General features: G+C 40.2%; 1 protein-coding gene across 1 annotated transcript in view; it reads right to left on the bottom strand.

Annotated features, from left to right (window-relative positions):
- Positions 1-17433, bottom strand: part of LOC131986571 (protocadherin-16-like) — a 95373-nt gene that overhangs the window by 23430 nt on the left and 54510 nt on the right. The window contains exons 5-6 of the mRNA XM_059351594.1: positions 2288-2476; positions 314-545 (exon numbers count right to left, since the gene is read on the bottom strand). Of these exons, the coding sequence (XP_059207577.1) occupies positions 314-545; positions 2288-2476 (421 nt within the window). The remainder of the gene's footprint in view (positions 1-313; positions 546-2287; positions 2477-17433) is intronic.

Raw genomic sequence — 17433 nt, 5'->3', positions numbered from 1 at the left:
TTTGTGCAACTAAAACTATTAATTATAATTTAATTGTTTGTTAGTGGTAAAGTAACTATAAATTTACATTAATATACCATCTATTTGTCATTTATAAATGATGTAGTTAGTTGAACATTAATAAATTATGTGTTTAACATTCTAAATGGCCTATATACGGTTTATAAATGATGATTAAATATTAATAAACTATATGTTTACCATTTATAAATTAGGGTTATTGTAAAGTGTTACCGAAGAATTACTCTAGAAGCTCATGAACAGTTGTATCACATGCATGTTACATGCAGTACAACGTGCTACACACACATACCTGTGTCCTTGTTGAGCGTGAAGAAACCAGAGCCCCCTGCTGGTACCGTGCGGTAGGTTACCCTGCCGTTTTCCCCAGCATCAGGGTCATTTGCTGTGACTTTGACCACGGAGGTTCCCGGGGCACTATGGGTACTGAGACTGACTGTGTAGAGAACCGGATAGAACGTAGGCCGGTTGTCATTGATGTCCACCACCGTGACCCGCACGCGTGCTACTGAGCTCAGGCCACCCTAAGATAGAAAAAATTTAAAATAATATGTTAGTATGATGTATGAAAGCAGAGTATGCTTGGTCACGTTAGCAAGCAATAATGCTGTGGTGATATCATGGATCCTAACTGACAAGCCAATTGAGACAAAGGGAAGCTAAATCAGAAGAATAGCTATCTCAGTTTAACTCACTCCCTCCCTTCCTGCACTGTATATCCCCAAAGACAAGCTTCAATTTGTTTTCTATCCCGTGGTAAAATAAAAAAAAAAAAGCCACAGTCCACCAGGACTTTCATGTTATAAAACTGTGACAATAGATTTATGTCACACTGTAAAGACGAAGCAGCCGTACAGGGACACAGACAGACAAGTTCTCTGTTGAAGATCTCTGGAAATATGGAGCCAATCAACCGTTGGACGCATTTGTCAGCGAGGCGAAGAGTTTGCACTCATTACACTGTATCTGCCGGCTTAGTTTTATGAGACCATTAAAAACAAGACGGACGGAACAGACACCAGCTGAATTAAGCGGGAAATGTGCTGGGGGTGGAAAAGAAGATGCATTGTGGGGGTTTGGTGGGAAATTATAGAACTGAATTCAATCTTTACCTGACAGGGGTAAATAGAAAGAATAAAAAGTATGAACACTTACACTGCTATGATAGTGCATCCAGTGGGATTAATTGATACTTTAAACATGCACGGGTATACTGGTAGACATTAGAGCAAAGAGTGTAAATGTGGTCAAGTAAGGTATCGTATTTCACTTAAATGGTATCCTTCAGTTAAAAAGGCTATTTAAATTGACGGCTGAAACAGATCTGTTTTCCTGCTTCATACCTTTTTGCTCCCACATGCCCTCTCTGTTTGCTATGATTGCTTTGCCATGCTGTTGCGGTTCCCCTTGATTTTCCAAAGACACACAGTAAGAGACAGGACGCTGTCTTCTTCAAACACGCCCTCAGTGTCCCTTTGATCGGATTTATTTCAGTGCAGCTGTACACATCTTTAATTTGCCTTCTGCTTGACGCTTTGATCAGGAGGCGCATTACGCACTCAGCAGGCAATGTGTTTGGAGCATGCAGCAACACAAAGAACTAGTGCTTTGACTTCAATCTAGTTTCAAGTTTTTGGTCTTTTTTCAGAAGTGTGTTTCAGTTTTGATAATTAGGCTTTGATTGTAAAAAAAAAAAAAAAAAAAAGATGCAAAGGCTAAAGGAATACATTTGTTGGGGATTATGCTTTTGTTGCTTTATGCAGACACTTAGACGAGAAGATGGATACCACTCTCTTCTCTGTAAAGCAGGGCCATAAATGGATTAAAATATTTAATAGTTATTAATTGCATGATAGTCCAGAAACGCAAATGGATTACACATTTTTTATCAGTTGAATATGTACCTTAAAGTAAGAGTATTTAAAACTCTTGTTAATGTAGGAGTATATAATTGGAAATGAATTTAGAAAACAGTAGTTAGAGCGCTACACACATATTCATTGAACTCAGTCAACGGCGTCAAAATGAATATCCATTAATGTGTTAATATCGTTTTAACTTTGAAAGCACTATTGCAAAGAAAATATGCATTTGTAGCCAGATTAGATTATTTCAGCACAAAGACTGGAAATGGGAGGAAAGTAACAAAATCAATATCTAAAACTCACAAATTATCAATTTCATCATTATAATACAGACAAAAGAGACTTGAGATTAGAACAACTATTTGCTATTGCTTATATTTTTAGTGTACGAGTGTTCTTACTCCATCCGTTGCAGTGACAGTCAAGTCAAACTTGTCCAATCCTTCATCCCGGTCCAGAGCTGTGCTGGTGCAAATCTGGCCAGTCTCCTTGTCAATGGTGAAGTGGGTTGGTGCTGCACTTCCAGAGCCAGAACCGATGAGGTAGGATATGGTGCCAAAGGAACCACGATCCTCATCTGTGGCTGAAACCTGAGGGGGGAAGAGAAACGAGGTAAGACACGGACGGTCCACTGGTGCCAAACAGCCCATGAGACATAAGGATTTCAAATAGCATCACACCAACACACCCAGCAGGATGCGGAATCTATGTAAAAAAGAAAACCTACACGTGTCATAATTATTATATATGAGCTGAGGGCCTTTCTGTTATCACAATAATGTCCCATAATACAGTCACCTCGCAGGCCCATAGATCTGCACTTGTCTAAATATCACACACCATAGCACTACTTGTTATGGTTTCCAGAGTACTATAAAACTGCGCATCTGTGAGAGCAATTCACTTTTATAGATCACAGATATACTGAATGTGAAAAAAGAAAAAGGAAAGAGCTCCCCCATGGTTTGTTTGGAAAACTGGCACAAGAACAGGTGGTGTGTTGCCGTTAGGGTTGCAAAAATTCCGGGAAACTTTGAAAGTTTTCATGGGGATTAACAGGAATTTATGGGAAATAAGGGGAATAAACAGGGAATTAATAAAAATTGAAGGTTGTCTTTTAACAGGGAACTTAACTATACCATATTTAATACTTGAATATCTGCTATTCTTCATTCACATGCACATAGCACAGGCTTACTGCAGGGCTGCTGAGACCACGCCCCTATTGAGGCCACGCCCCCTACATGCACAGTGCATTCCTCCATCACATGTTCAATTCATTTACATGTTCAATATTTCCAAAATTCCCCAACTTAACTTCCCATGGAAAGTTTCTGAAAATTTACCAGAAAATTACCAGAAATTTTCCACCCCTCTGCAACCCTAGTTGCCATGGATATAGAGGGACAGACACATAGCCTATAGTAAAAGAGACAAGAGTAGGGTTTCTGGCAGAGGTTGTGACCTTAGTTCAGGGCTCATACGAGGCACTTAAATAAATGTTGGAAGGTCATACTGGTTTTCATCTAGCTTTTAAATAAGATACCGACTGACTGACTGACTGACTGACTGGGAGAGCCACTTAAACACACCACAGACATTAATCCCTCGTCCATTTTTTTCTCCTACAAAGACTTCAAACACAAAGAGTCTCAAAGGACAGAGATCTTGACCTCACCTTTGACCGATGCCTCTCATCTACCTAATAGCCTTCTTTCCACTACACACACAATCACGCACACAATAATACATTGTATGCTCTGACTGAATCTATTAAAATCTTTTAAAATCCTATAATACAACAAAGATTTCCTCGCAAAACACAAAAGGGAAATGTCCTCTGAGCCCCGGGGTCCTGCCTCTGACTGAAGTTTTTTACACTGGTCCATAACATTGTTTGGTGGCGTTTATGGTGCTTGTTAAAAGTAGCATTCTGCCTCAGATCTTGAAGACTTGAAGGCGAGCCAAGCTCCAGGAGGCCTCATGACATCATCGCTCTCGGCCATACAGTTTTTTTAATGAGGCAGTAATGACAGTCAGTAATGTTAAGCATCCAACTTCCTAGAAACTTTGTCTCAGTTTCGGTTTTTGTGTGAATACTGATTAAAAGATTTCTGACAAAATATGGATATTTTACTATGTCAAGGTGAAATAATATAAGAATAAAGGCCATATTTGATAATATATAATGCAATCAGAAAGAGAGATAAAACTTGAGACAAAAAACTACTTTGAGAAAGAGGTGAGGTGCAAGAATTTAATCTTTAAAAAAAATGTTTTTTCCTGAAATATTAAAGTAAAATATGACCTTATTCTCAGAATACCTATTATGACCATGTGATGAATATTGTAACGGGGGCTATTTTGGCAAGAATCTGGCGATACGATACATATCACAATTTCAACATATTGCTATATATTGCGAGACTTTTGTCAAGGTGATATATTTCTCTTTATGCAACACTTCTATCTAGCTGTCAGGGGTGAAAAACCCTGTATGTCACTAATCTTTGCATGTAAACTGTTTTAAAAATCGATGCATCACAAAACATAACACTGATATTCTCAAGTGCATCGATATATTGTTATACTACTAATTGCCACTTTATTTTCAAAACCTCACGTTGTGGCCCTGCTATCCACTGGTGTTTTCCACCAAAATCAAAAAAGGTCGAGATTTAACAGAAAAAAGTTATGATCAATTAAAAGATCAGAATCGATTTAAAGTGATTCAACTTTAAATTAATTAAATTATTATTAATTAAATTAAACAACATAACAGTAAATTAAATGGTTAAAATGAGCCCTACCTTTAAAAACTGAAATGCTGCTAACATAAATGCATCAATTATAATAATAATATTAACAATAATAATCAAGTAATATATTTCGTATATATTTAACAATCTGAGTGGGTCCATTCTGCATAATGTGTACTTTTACTTTTAGTTAAGTACATTTGGTGCTGATATTATTGTACTTTTACTTAAGTAAGTTTTGAATGCAGGACTTTTACTTGTCGTGGAGTCATTTCACACTGTGGTATTAGTACTTTTACTTAAGTAATGGATCTGAATACTTCTTCCACCACGTCTCGTATGTCTGTGCTTGTTTAATGACTTCATCATACGTCTAAATCCTACATGTTAACTTGCCGCACCCCTGAACCCCACAGAGCACAGGACCACCGCAGCAGACATCCGGCATGACCTTCCTTCCATCCCGCCAACACATGTCTTCACCATTACTCTTCTATAGACAGAAACACCACCACCTCCACTCATACTGTAGCTCCTATAGGACATTAAAAGATGGGAATATTAGAACTTCTCCTTCAGGGTTTAGACACTAAGGGGTCATACTGTACTTTGGTCTTTGGTCAGTGTTTACAGCTGGGGGTTTTAGATCATAGCTGGGACTTCCTTCACAGTACAGTGTTGAGGCTAGCACTATCTTTTGGGATCTATGCACATGTCTGGGTGTTCGTCATATCTTTCTGACGGTCTGTGATGGATTAGCCACCTGTGGTGATGAGAACTTGACTACACACAGACACTCGCATATGATGACCCCATCCTTTTCACTAAATCTAATTAAAGAGGCTTTAACAGCCATGACCGCCCACCTGGTCATGGGGTGACCTCATCGTCACCTCTATCTTTACCCCATAAAGTCTGCTGTAGATCACAAACAAAGACGAGGGAAAGGGTGCACAGATAAAGCAGAAATTGCTGCGTGTTAGATTTATATGAAACTACAGGGGTTGGGCACAGTATTCAAAAATACGCATGGAAGTAGTTTCTGAATCGAGGCTTGGAGTGGAAAGGACTTCCAAAGAGGCTGGGAACAAGAAGGAGAGCAGGACATTGATTCTCCACACACTCTAAAATTTAAAAACCCACAGCAGTATGGTATGGATTCTTCATGCTGGAAGGAATATGCAAGAAAAACACAAGGTTGCACTAAGAAAACGCCTATGCAAGCACACTTTGATGGAGACCTTGGGAGCAATAAAGTAAAAGATGTAATGATTTGGGGTTTTTTCGCTGCAACATACTAAATACAGGACAGTAGTTCTGTGTTTTCAGACCATCTCCTGAAACTGCATTCTCAATAGGGGAATAGGGAATCATACTTTCCAAAAGATTATGTTTGTTTGTTCCATATCACAAATATAGTCTGCATAAGGATGAAGTTCACATATCGAGGCGGTCAGGGATGGATTGGTAAAACAAACTTTCACCCAATTAGATCACGGTTTGCGCCTATGTAAAATATACTAAACTTGTGTGAGTAAACATATTTTCAGCCAAATCATGATCTTTTCCTAAACCTAACAAGTAGTTTTGTTGTAATTCACCACATTAACCATGTATCTAAAACTACAATTGGACTGGGAGAAAATACATTTCACTCAAAACATAATTGAGAATGCAGGTTTGTTGTATGGAAACATCATTTTAAGGAGACACTGACTTGAAATGCAAAAGCAGAAGATGGAAAAAATGCAAAAAGGGACGAAAATGAAATGCAGACAAACCTCCAAGGCAGAAATACATGACAGTATTGTCAAAGCACAACAGTTTGAAATGTGTAGCAGAGGAAAATCATACCATTGCTCCCGAAAAGACAGGAGCTTGTAAGGATCAACTCTGTCATCAGTACATTTCCCTCCTGTCAATCCATCTGACAGCACAGCACCAACATTCAGCTTACACTGCACAGGCCAGAAGGTTGGATCAAACTAACATACCGATTTGATACAAAAAACTCCTCTCCCAATTTGTTGCTGTATCCTGCATTTACAGGACTTATCTAGAAGAGGTAGGAATGTTTCGAAGCCAATAGGGTAATCTAGTAAACACACAAAGTTGACGTGTCTCCTTAAATCAAGAGATCTGGTGGGCCAGACGAGGGTGTTTGCCAGAGAGGAATTCCTCCCACGCCAGAGCCAGCTCTCTGATGCATGACCAGCCAGCCAGCCCAGGCTCTGCACACCTATTCCTCATCGTATTCTCCGGAGGTTTCCCGCTGTGATAAACATGCAACTACATAGCAACACATACACAGACGGCAGCCCATACCTTTCAACATCTAAATCTCTTGTGCTCTTAAGTTTTTGCTTTGCATCGTGTTTGTCTCAGGGATATTTGTGGGATCTTCCATATTTACACAGATTTTTAGACATGGGCGTCGATGGCAGGGTGGGCTCGTCACTTTTAATGTTTTTTTACTGTAAGGTCAAAAGTTTGGCCGCCATGTTTTTCTAATGCTTTGGAGCAAAAACACTGAATCTGTAAAGTGTGTTATTACTGACTGGAAGATGCTTTGAATGATGCAGCATTTATAGATATGAAGTTTAGAAAAAAACATTCATATCCTATGGTGGTCATTATTATATTAAAAGGCCACAATAGTGGTTTTGCAAGTTGACTGAACTAAAACTGCACGGATGGTGATGAATGTTTGGTGCATATCACTTTGGAAAATGGTCTGCAGTTATGCTAAGTATACACAATTTGTAGTTAATGGGCTTAAACGTGCAAAACCGCCAATGTGGGTCTTTTCTAATGGAGCTACAATATCCCACTTTTTGTCAGGAAATACTATTCCATAAAAACAAAATGGTTTAGAGATGTCTGTTAATCACAGTTGACCAACAGACGAAACATTTAAAGTTGATAATCACTTCTAATATGCATTATCTGACCTACAGCTGTGCAGTTTCTTTGTTGACTTTGATGATGTACAGGCCTTTTAGAGCAGCCATCAGCAAAAAAAATCATCAAAACACGGACAAAATTAAAAATTCTCCAGTTAAGCATCTGTCAACCATCTGAACATATAATGAAACCATTCAGGATGCTTTTAGCTTCAGATTTTCATTTTTGAGCTTTGATTTACCTTCAGTGTACTTCATTGACCAACTACTATATATCTGTTAAAAGACGCAGCCTAAGACTCACAAAGCACACGTCAGCCCGGTAAGCACTATGTGAAAAACAGTCAGGAAGAGCGTGCCGAGGATCGGATTTAGCCAGGACTCATGCCTGGAGCTTTTTGTCCACAGAGAGCTATTCATCCCTGGCTGGGACAGTAGAGGAACGATCACTCACTGGAGCATTAGTAAAGATCCAGACCTCATTTTTCATTCGCCTCACTTGTCTTCGCGAGCACTCTCTCTTTCTGTTTCTTTGTCTCTCTACCTTTCCACTTAACCTTTCTCTATCGTACGCTGTCACTCTCATTCTCCTTCTGCAGATCAAGGATGGGTAGCTCTCCATTTAGATCTCAGATATCTCTTTCTGTAATGCTTACACACATCAGAGTTGTCTGTCAGGAGTATTCATAGCTGCAGAGAAGTCTTAGATGTGGTGCAGATTAACAGGTATTGTCTAATGATACCAGTGGGCCAACATCTACCCCAAAACCTTCTCTAACGTACCGCCCATATCAGGTTTTATTCGTCTTTTCCTTGATACTAGATTATGTTTTTCCTCTTTTTTTATAGTTCATCCCTTTCCCTTTCTGTCCTTCATTATAATCAAGGATTTATCATTTTTGCTGTACTGCATCCCTTCTCTCCTTTCCTCTCCTCTATTCTCAGCCTCTCCAGATGTGGGCGCTGGTCCAGGTGGATCCTGCTGTTCTCTGCAGTTTGTCTCTGTAAAACATCAGTTAGTGTCAGAGGGAGCCTGCGCAAGGCCGCTCGGACGCAGCTGCAGCTCTGCTGTGGCTCTGGACTTTTATAGCTTCTCATGAAAGAGAGGGAGGGAGGAAGAGATTCTATAGGCTTTCATGGTAAAAACCTGTAAAGAGTTGTCCCGATCTAATCTACTCTTCCTCTGACTGGTGCCAGGCCTGAATGTTTATAAAGCAATCATCATTGAAGAGGTCAAACAGGCCAAGAAGAAATCTAACATTAATACAAATCTTGTCCCATCATCTGCATCATCAAAGGATTATTCTATTACAATTTGGGACTTACTATCAGTTAAGCAGTGATCACGAGTGGGCGTTGATTCTTAGCCTTGGTGATGTATGTTTCCTCATTCAAATCATTGTTTTTTCATTTTAGATTTTTTATTAATTTGCCAATCTGGGAATTCCTGTTTTTTTCCCCTTCTGCCTTACATTTAGGGATGTCACTGCCTTCCCAGATCTAGCAAATTAACTTTTGAGCACAATCTTATTATTGCTGACATAAATAATGGCAGAAACAATGTAAATTAGACCCAAGCTGTAAAAAATACTTTTTCTTTTCAATGACCATAAAAGAGCATGATAGACCTGGATCTGCTGAACTAAATGGATCATTGTTGGATAATTGCACACAAGCTGAAGTTATTTACAACAAACTGAAATAGGAGTCTGGGTTTAAAGGCAATAACTGTGTTGGAGCGTCGAACAGAGTTAAAGCATTCGTTTAACTTTGTTGCTCTTTTTCCACTGATACATTCCTGTGCTCTCCAGTGAGCTACATTCCTCATATTAGGCATTCTCAAGTCTCCAAATCAATTTCTGCCTTTCTGTTGCCAATGAGTTGAGACACTATGGGTACAATTAAGATATATGACGGGGAAGGAGAGAAGGGAGGGGGAGGTCGGAGAATGGGGGAAATAGTTTGGCAAAGGAACAGAAGGCAGGGCTAATGATAACATGAGACCTTGAAATGGGAACGAAAAGGGCCGAGGCTTCATCTAGCTTCTCGTTCAATCTCCATGCCTCCCTTGACCTCCGCTTTCTCTCTTAGCTTCTCCCCTCTTTCCTGTCCTCTCCCTCACTCGTTCTTTCAGCACCCTATTACGGCAAGTGCTTGTTGTCTTTCATGTGGAGTTCACGGCTGGAAATGATTAGGAACATCAAACCACTGAAGGGGAGAGAAGGGGAGGGAGGTGAAAGAGACAGAGCGGAGAGGAGTTGACTTCTATATTTGGAAGAAAGAATGCTAATATTATTAATGAACATAATAAGGCACGATGGTCATTAAAAAGTCTCTCTGATACTTTCCCTTTCTGTGTCCTACAGACTTGTACATGTGTACACACACAGCAGGACACATTTGTAGCTGTCCCACACTCAAACCTGAACAGTAAACTATACCATAGAGTTACAGCTTTAGCCCATGGAGTCAAACATGCAGACATGTGGTGTGTGTTAGGAAGTTTATCTTTGGGCTGCATCTCATGTTAAAGGACACAGGAGCTGTTGTTCAGGCATATTCACAACTCAAATCATCTCACATTTATATCTATAGAGTTTCCCATCCCAGGATCTGGAATGTTTTTCCCCAGTTTTATATGAATCTGCTAACCAATGCTGAAGTGCCTTAAACCTGCATTCTTTCTAATGGCCATCAGGGGGCGACTCCACTGGCTCTATAAGTTCATTCATTCATTCATTCATTCATTATCCATAACCGATTATCCGAACTTGCGGGGGGCTTGAGCCGATCCCAGCTGACACATAGAGACAGACAAGCATTCACAATCTCATTCACTCCTATGGGCAATTTAGTGTCACCATTTAAAACTTAAGCTGCATGTTTTCGGACCGTGGAAGGAAGCAAGAGAACCCGGAGAGAACCCACACTGACACTGGGAGAACATACAAACTGTTCATAGAAGAGCCGCAGGCCGGAATCGAACCGGCGACCCTCTTGCTGCAAAAAGTCCATTTTAATGAAAATCAATGAGACAATGACTCTACGTATCACTTGATTTACTACCTAAGTAATAATTTTCCTAATGCATTTATGGTTTCAACTGCTTTCAAGTCTTCTTCAATACAGTATGGTGATTTTGTTAATATTGGTCCCATTAAGACACAAAAGGGATAAAGCAGGGTATACTTTAGGGCTTTAGCTGATAAATTACTGTCCTCCTCCCCAGCTTCAATCTCTCGTCCAAGTTCACTTCTGGTTCCAAAAAAATAAGATTGCAATGGCCAAAATGCTGAACCTGAAGTTTTAATATTGTAATGCACGAACATATTGGTGATTTCACAGTGAATACGTCCAGTTCTTCTGTAATCGATGACTATAACCAAGCTATAATAAGCGGGTCTGTCACCACCAAGAACAAGCTGTCATCTCTTTTGTGAAAGCAGGTAGAGGAAGAAAAGAGAGAGAGTGGACTGTGAGTGGAGGTTAAAAGTGAGGTCTGAGGGAGATAAAAAACGAGTTATAGGGGTGGACAGAGGGATAAAGGAAACACAATGAGGGATGACATCACCTTACTGGACTCTGAAGAGTGATAAGAGACACAGGGGATTTAGATGGTAGCGATTCTATCTTACGCAAAACCCTGCAATGTGTCAACTCTTAACCCGGGTGTCCGACTGTGTGTGTGCCCGTCTACTGTATGTGTGTGTGCCCCCCCTCCCCCCTTTTAAAGATTCTTTTCAAAGTGCATCCTGTTGGCCCTGAGTGACAGCTGGCCTAATCAGTGCAGAAATCAGCCCTATTTTTTACTTACTGTTAAATATTTATAGCCATTTAAACCCTGTGTCCAAGGCCTCAGTGAGAGTCACTGTGGCTGGTGCAGCAGCTGCTGCAACAGAGGTGCATATCTGTGAAATGCCATGGATGTTACTGTCGCTGTCTGCTAACAGGGAAGCTAATGAGGAGCTTGGGGTCAGGTGTCAAAGTTGAAGGGTGAATGCGAATGTTCACCACCCACGGAGACGAATAAAAATTGTCACTATATATTCACAGTTGTGGTCATTAAATGGTCTTCAGTCTGCACGCGATAGAGGCAATATGGCCACCAATTATCTTAAACATTAGTTGCAAAGTCAAGTTGTTTTTTTTAAAGCGTAATTAGGGAAACCAACATTGCAGCCTTGTAACTGATCCTCGATCTGCAATCAAATTCAGGCATCTGTGAAATTAATGAGGCTCAACGGCCATTGTTGACGAGCAGTGCAACTGTTCTGTTTTATGTACTCTGAAATATGAAAATACTGCAAAAGTAAAGCAAAAGCTGCTAAAACATAGAGAATAAAAGCCATGACAGAAGAAGAAGGTTTTCTCTCCTATCATCTTTGATTTACACAGTGAGGTCTGTAATATAAACTGAGTGATGATTATCACTTATTGTCTTCCAGTAGTAATTTAGCTCCAGAGATGAAGAGAAAACAGTAATTAAGGAGTGAGAGAGCACAAAGACTGACTGAAGTTGGACCTCAGACAGAGGACTGAGGCTGTCTGAGCTTTTTGGATGAATGAGAGGATAAATGATTGAGAGTGAGTGGCCCACAGTTGCTTCGGGGACAACGCTCCGGGTAATTTCAAATCCTCTCACTAGCTACAACAGCAGCATGTGTTTAGGAGGATGCATCTGTGTTTCTGCTGCAGCATTTATCCCAGAATGGGAGCAGACATGTGTGCGTATATATATAAATGTTGGGCATTTTGGTGGTTTATCCAATAAAAACATGACAAAGAAAGAGAGAGTGTGGAATCTGTTTTGCTTTTTTTTGCTCCACTGGGACACCACAGGATTTTATTTTCTCTTTGACGAGTGTGTGGAACCACAGTTAAGAGTATATCATTGGGAGCGGGCACTTGGAATTTGAGGGTGAGCTTCTTGTCGATGGTTATTGTTTTCAATTTGTGTTTTACGTTCAAAGCATGTCAAAGGAAGTGAATGATAGGCGAGGAAATGGTTCATTCTGAACTCCATCTCTGTTGGCATTGTTTCAGTTTGTGGGCTCTGCAAACTGGCAAATGTTGTGTTTTGATGCCCAATACACTGTGTGTGTGTCTGTGTGTGTGTGTGTGTGTGTGTGTGTGTGTGTGTGTGTGTTTCGTAGGCACAGACAGTGAGCACTTCTGATTATGGGTATTGATTTGCCCATCTGTGAGAGCAAAATAGCACAGAAAAGGGGAAATCAATAGGTGTGATTTGAACAATCTATTATGAAGACGTCAATGTCAACTTTCTCCAGAAATTTCAAATGTTCTATATAAGATTCTGTCATGACAAAGTAGAGATAATGTTTGAGAAATTTCAGCTTAAATCTTTCATTGTCTTCATGTTTACATTCTCTGAGTACGTTTTTCCTGATTACGGTCTTAAAATACACATTATTACCACCGTCACTTTATGAGTCTGAGATGCTCAGACAAAGTTTTCCAATCTGGGCCCTTTGCGAAAACTCCTGACCTCCAAATAACATGGTTCAAGTTGGTACGCAAATAGAGATACACACAATACACCTTCTAAACATGCGACACAAAAGGTTCAGGCTTATCCCTGTTGATTGCACGGCTTCGCTCCACTGAACCAAAATAGTGTCTGTAAGCCTGTGCAGCCCTCCGCCAATTTAGTCATGCTTCCTGGATGTGATCTCCAAGGCCGTGGGACGGTTTCATCATGGCCTCGTCAGTCACCATGTCAACATTGATCTGTAACACTAAGGATAAAGGTTGTAAGGTAATTAACACCAGACTCTAGCCAAATAATGCACAATTGTGACTGGTGCATTATTCTTACAACGGTGCATTGACATCTATCCTAGGGGCGATAATTGAAAAAGATAATTTATTGACTTTTAGTGATGTGACATTGGTTACCGTTGATGTCCATATCAAGCAACTTGTTAGAAAAACTAACAAAGTTAGAAGTGGGGGTTTTCGTTTACACATGTGAGGAGTTTTGTTTAGATTTATCTAATATGCTATTTTGAAAATGTAACTGGCTCGTAATGTCGAAGCAACTAGGGAATTTTTGGATGTATCAGTTGACTTTTGCTACTGGGCATTTTTCTTATGAGGTGCAGACTTGTTTGAGCAGAGAACTCAAACATGACTCACTGAAAAGCCACAAACGCTTCTCTACCCCTCCTCTCCACCAAAAGCTCAAAACATGGCAGATAAAAATGGCTGACCTCATACGAACACAGAGGTAAACTCCAGAAATCATCTGTCACTGCCACAATGATTCCTTGTGTCTTACGCCTACAGCGGTGAGTTGGTTAGGGCATTGTCATACGCTGCCAGATGGAAGCCTTTAACTCAAAGACTTATTACATTATTTATCTATTACTTTCTCTGCCTGGGGGCTAAGAATACTATAAATCTCGCCAAACTTGTGTTAAAGGATTCTACACTGACATGTTTCCAATTCAAACTAAATCACAGCTTTATAAAGTAAATCTGATTGAAACCAAGTCCCCCTAAGCAGAGCAGCAGGCTCTTTTTTTTTTAAGATGCTCACAAGCTTCCAGGCTAGTTGAAGCTTGATTTTCTCCATATAAACATTTATGTTACAGTGTCATTTTATTACTCTATCTGTAAACCAAAACGCAACTATGTGGGAGGTTCACACTAATAAGGCGGAGTGTGTTTATCATTTTAAGTAAGCCAGGCTTTATTGGGGAGAGACTAAACCACCTTATTTTGTCCTCCAGAAATGGTCATAGAAAAAGAGCCACTACTAATCGGACAATATTTTTTTAGAGATACAATCTGCAACTGTGTGCGCATGTGTGCGGCATGTGTGTGTCTGTGTATGTGTGATCAAATCAATGTGAGTTAAAGGTCAAAGGTGAACCAAACTTCCAGCTGCGCCTCTCTTTCCTTGACCCCTAGAGACGAGTTTTTGTGTGCAGGTCACCCCTGACGCTGCATGAATGTGTCACTGCGAAAAATGGGAGAAAGCAACACCTGGTATCTTTGTACAAAAAGAGAAAGTGTGGCAGCCTTGACAACAGGGACTCAAGCGCCTGTGTGATGTGACAGTCCATGGTTCAGCAGGGTTAATCTCATTTTTTGTTTTGTTTTCAAGAATCAGCACACAGAACTGATCTTACCATGTGTGTTTGCTTTTTTCTTTCATCTTTGTCTATCTTTGCTTTTTACACCTAAATCCCTGATCTGTACTTTCTCTACATCACTCTCTCTTCCCCTTGTTCTGTCTGAGGTCATGCAGTTAGCGACCTCCACCTCGGGGGAATGACAACAGTAAAAGATAGCAGAAGCACCCCCTGAGCTTTGAGCTTACATCTGGTGTTGGGCTACTCTGACAGTTGTTGACTGCAGACAGGCACAGCGGCTCCAAACCAGAGGGTAAATGTATGTGTTTGTGCACAGAGTGTACATACACACAATAAAGTAGAAAATAAATGTGTGGATCTGTAATCACACAGTGTCTCCGAATCAAAGCAGTATCTCCAGAAAGACTATACAAAGCATATGGCATCGTAAAAGTGACTTAAGGGTGAAACTCAGGTCAGGATAAGGACTATACCACTAACAGGCTTGTATGTGACAGCCCCCCTCTCGCTCTCTGTTCTTGCACTGCAAAAATCCACCTTCAAATTAAAGTGAAAACATTTAAGATATGAGCATTATTTCGCTTGAAATAAGCAGATTTGGCTGCCACTGCAGTGTTCTAATTTTTCCACCAGTCCCACCATGAGGTTGATATTTGTGGTTGAAGTGAAGTGTCTACATCATTCTGTCTGTGCCAAGCACATCTGGAATCATTACTGTAGATGCACAGTATGTGCTGGGTGATATTGTTTTCATCATCGTTCGACTGATTATGAAAAGATGAACACATGCGAAACAAAAGACTTGAAATTAGATATTCTGTCCGAAGAACAAGCCAAGAATATACCCTTGTGGATGCCAGAAGAGCCAAAGGAGTGTTAAGGCATACTGGAGGACCTTTGAAGGTCTCAAACTATAAAAAGTGAGATTTACAGGTCTTTTTTTCATTATAAAGCAGATCTTGGTGTCGTAGAAATACTGTGACAGTATCAAAATGCTCATGTGATGAAACCATGCCTTTAACCAGGCAATCAGGACTTGGGTAAGGATCTATGGTTGTGATGTCAGGACTAGAGTATTGTATGCATGGGTGGAAAGTACCACTACAGTGTGGTTACAATCATTCCCCGGCAGCAATGATGGTGCAGAGCCACAGACACTAAGCTTTTAACAGACATGCCTGGAAAAATAAAACCCCAAATAAGATAAAAAATGCTAATTTAGATACGACAAGATACTTTTACGTTAATTCACATTTACTAGATAATCCAATCCATTCTTAAATAAGGGCAAGTTAAAAAATATTTTAAATATATCTATGACATTATCTTCAAGACTAATAATGTTCATTTCCATGTGAAATTATTAGTCATTATTAGAAAATCTGTAATTATTATTAGAAATGGTTAGAAAATGTTTCTCTGCACAGTATGAAGACGGACATCTTTTGAATGTGTTCTTGCCTGATACCTCAGTATTGTTGCTTCCCTTCAGACATGTTCCATGCTGAATGAATGCAGACATCTGTTAAGATCTTCACCAGCCAACAGTAATGTTGTATAACCAAAACCCACATGCATTCATGCGTATCTGATCGTTTCTGTTCAGGCTGTACGTTACTGTACATGCCCTTGACCTGGTGCATTTTCTGTAGTCATGTGCACGACGGGGTCAAAAAAACAAGCAGTAAAGATTAACGGCTGCTAATATTGGACCTCCGACTGACAATGGAGCTAAGTTGATTGTGCAGTTAGGAGTAACAGGCAGCTATGATAACTGGATTAGCCTCTCATTGACCCAGGCCTGAACCTCAGGCAGAGTCAGAGATGGGTCACCTGCTCAGTGACGGTTAAGAGAAACATAGAGGGTCCTTTTGTCTGCATTAATGCAAATTAGCAACAGGGTCAACGGCAAGATGAAACTAAACACAGTTAGTGGGCTTAATGTCGAGAAGGTTAAAGATACTTGAGCACCATGCAAGACCCTGACTGTCATGAACTCTGGCTGCTAGACGCAGTATATGATGAGGATTTCTCGACCGATAGGTACTGTTAACACATGTAATTCAAACACATACACATGCACATACACACTCACACACTCACACACATGCACAGTATGCACTCATACTGAAACACAAACTGCTGAATGGTCAGCTTGTGCTCAAAGCAATTACATCTTAATGAATTCTATTGATTAACTTTATTCTGCTGAAGGTTCAGGAGCCAAAATCTTGTCTTCTCCACACACACACACACACACACACACACACACACACACAGTATAACTAAACTCTGCTTAATTGACCCACAGAGACACGAAAAGCCTCCATGTCTATTTGTGGGGGAAGATATTAGACACTGCGATTTCATATTCATACACAGCCTGAGGGGGTGAAAAACTAGCTTATCCTTGTTAAATTAATTTCCTGACTCTGCACATGTGAGGTGGATATGAGGAAGTGGCGGGAAACACAGTCCTGATTCCTAAAGCACCTGTTAAATCAAAGTTCGTGTAGGACTAAAGCATGATACCCAGAATTTTGACCGAGCTTAGAAGAGGCAGCCAAGTTATTCTCCGGATAAACTGTTCTGTCTGAAGCTGCTTAAATCATCTTCGTCTTTCTCTGTTGTTTCTCCTTTATTAAAGGTCTGTGAGCTTTTCATCTCCTCTCATCAGATTCTTGAAAGAGGACTGAAGGTAATTGTTCCTTTGGGTCCGCAACTTTCATTTGTTTCTCTGTCTCTCTGATTTTAGCACAAACAAAAG

This window comes from Centropristis striata, chromosome 15 (genome assembly GCF_030273125.1).
Source record: "Centropristis striata isolate RG_2023a ecotype Rhode Island chromosome 15, C.striata_1.0, whole genome shotgun sequence".
Classification (NCBI taxonomy): domain Eukaryota; kingdom Metazoa; phylum Chordata; class Actinopteri; order Perciformes; family Serranidae; genus Centropristis; species Centropristis striata.
Note: the sequence above shows the minus strand (reverse complement) of the source record. Positions and strands in the feature narration are given on the sequence as shown.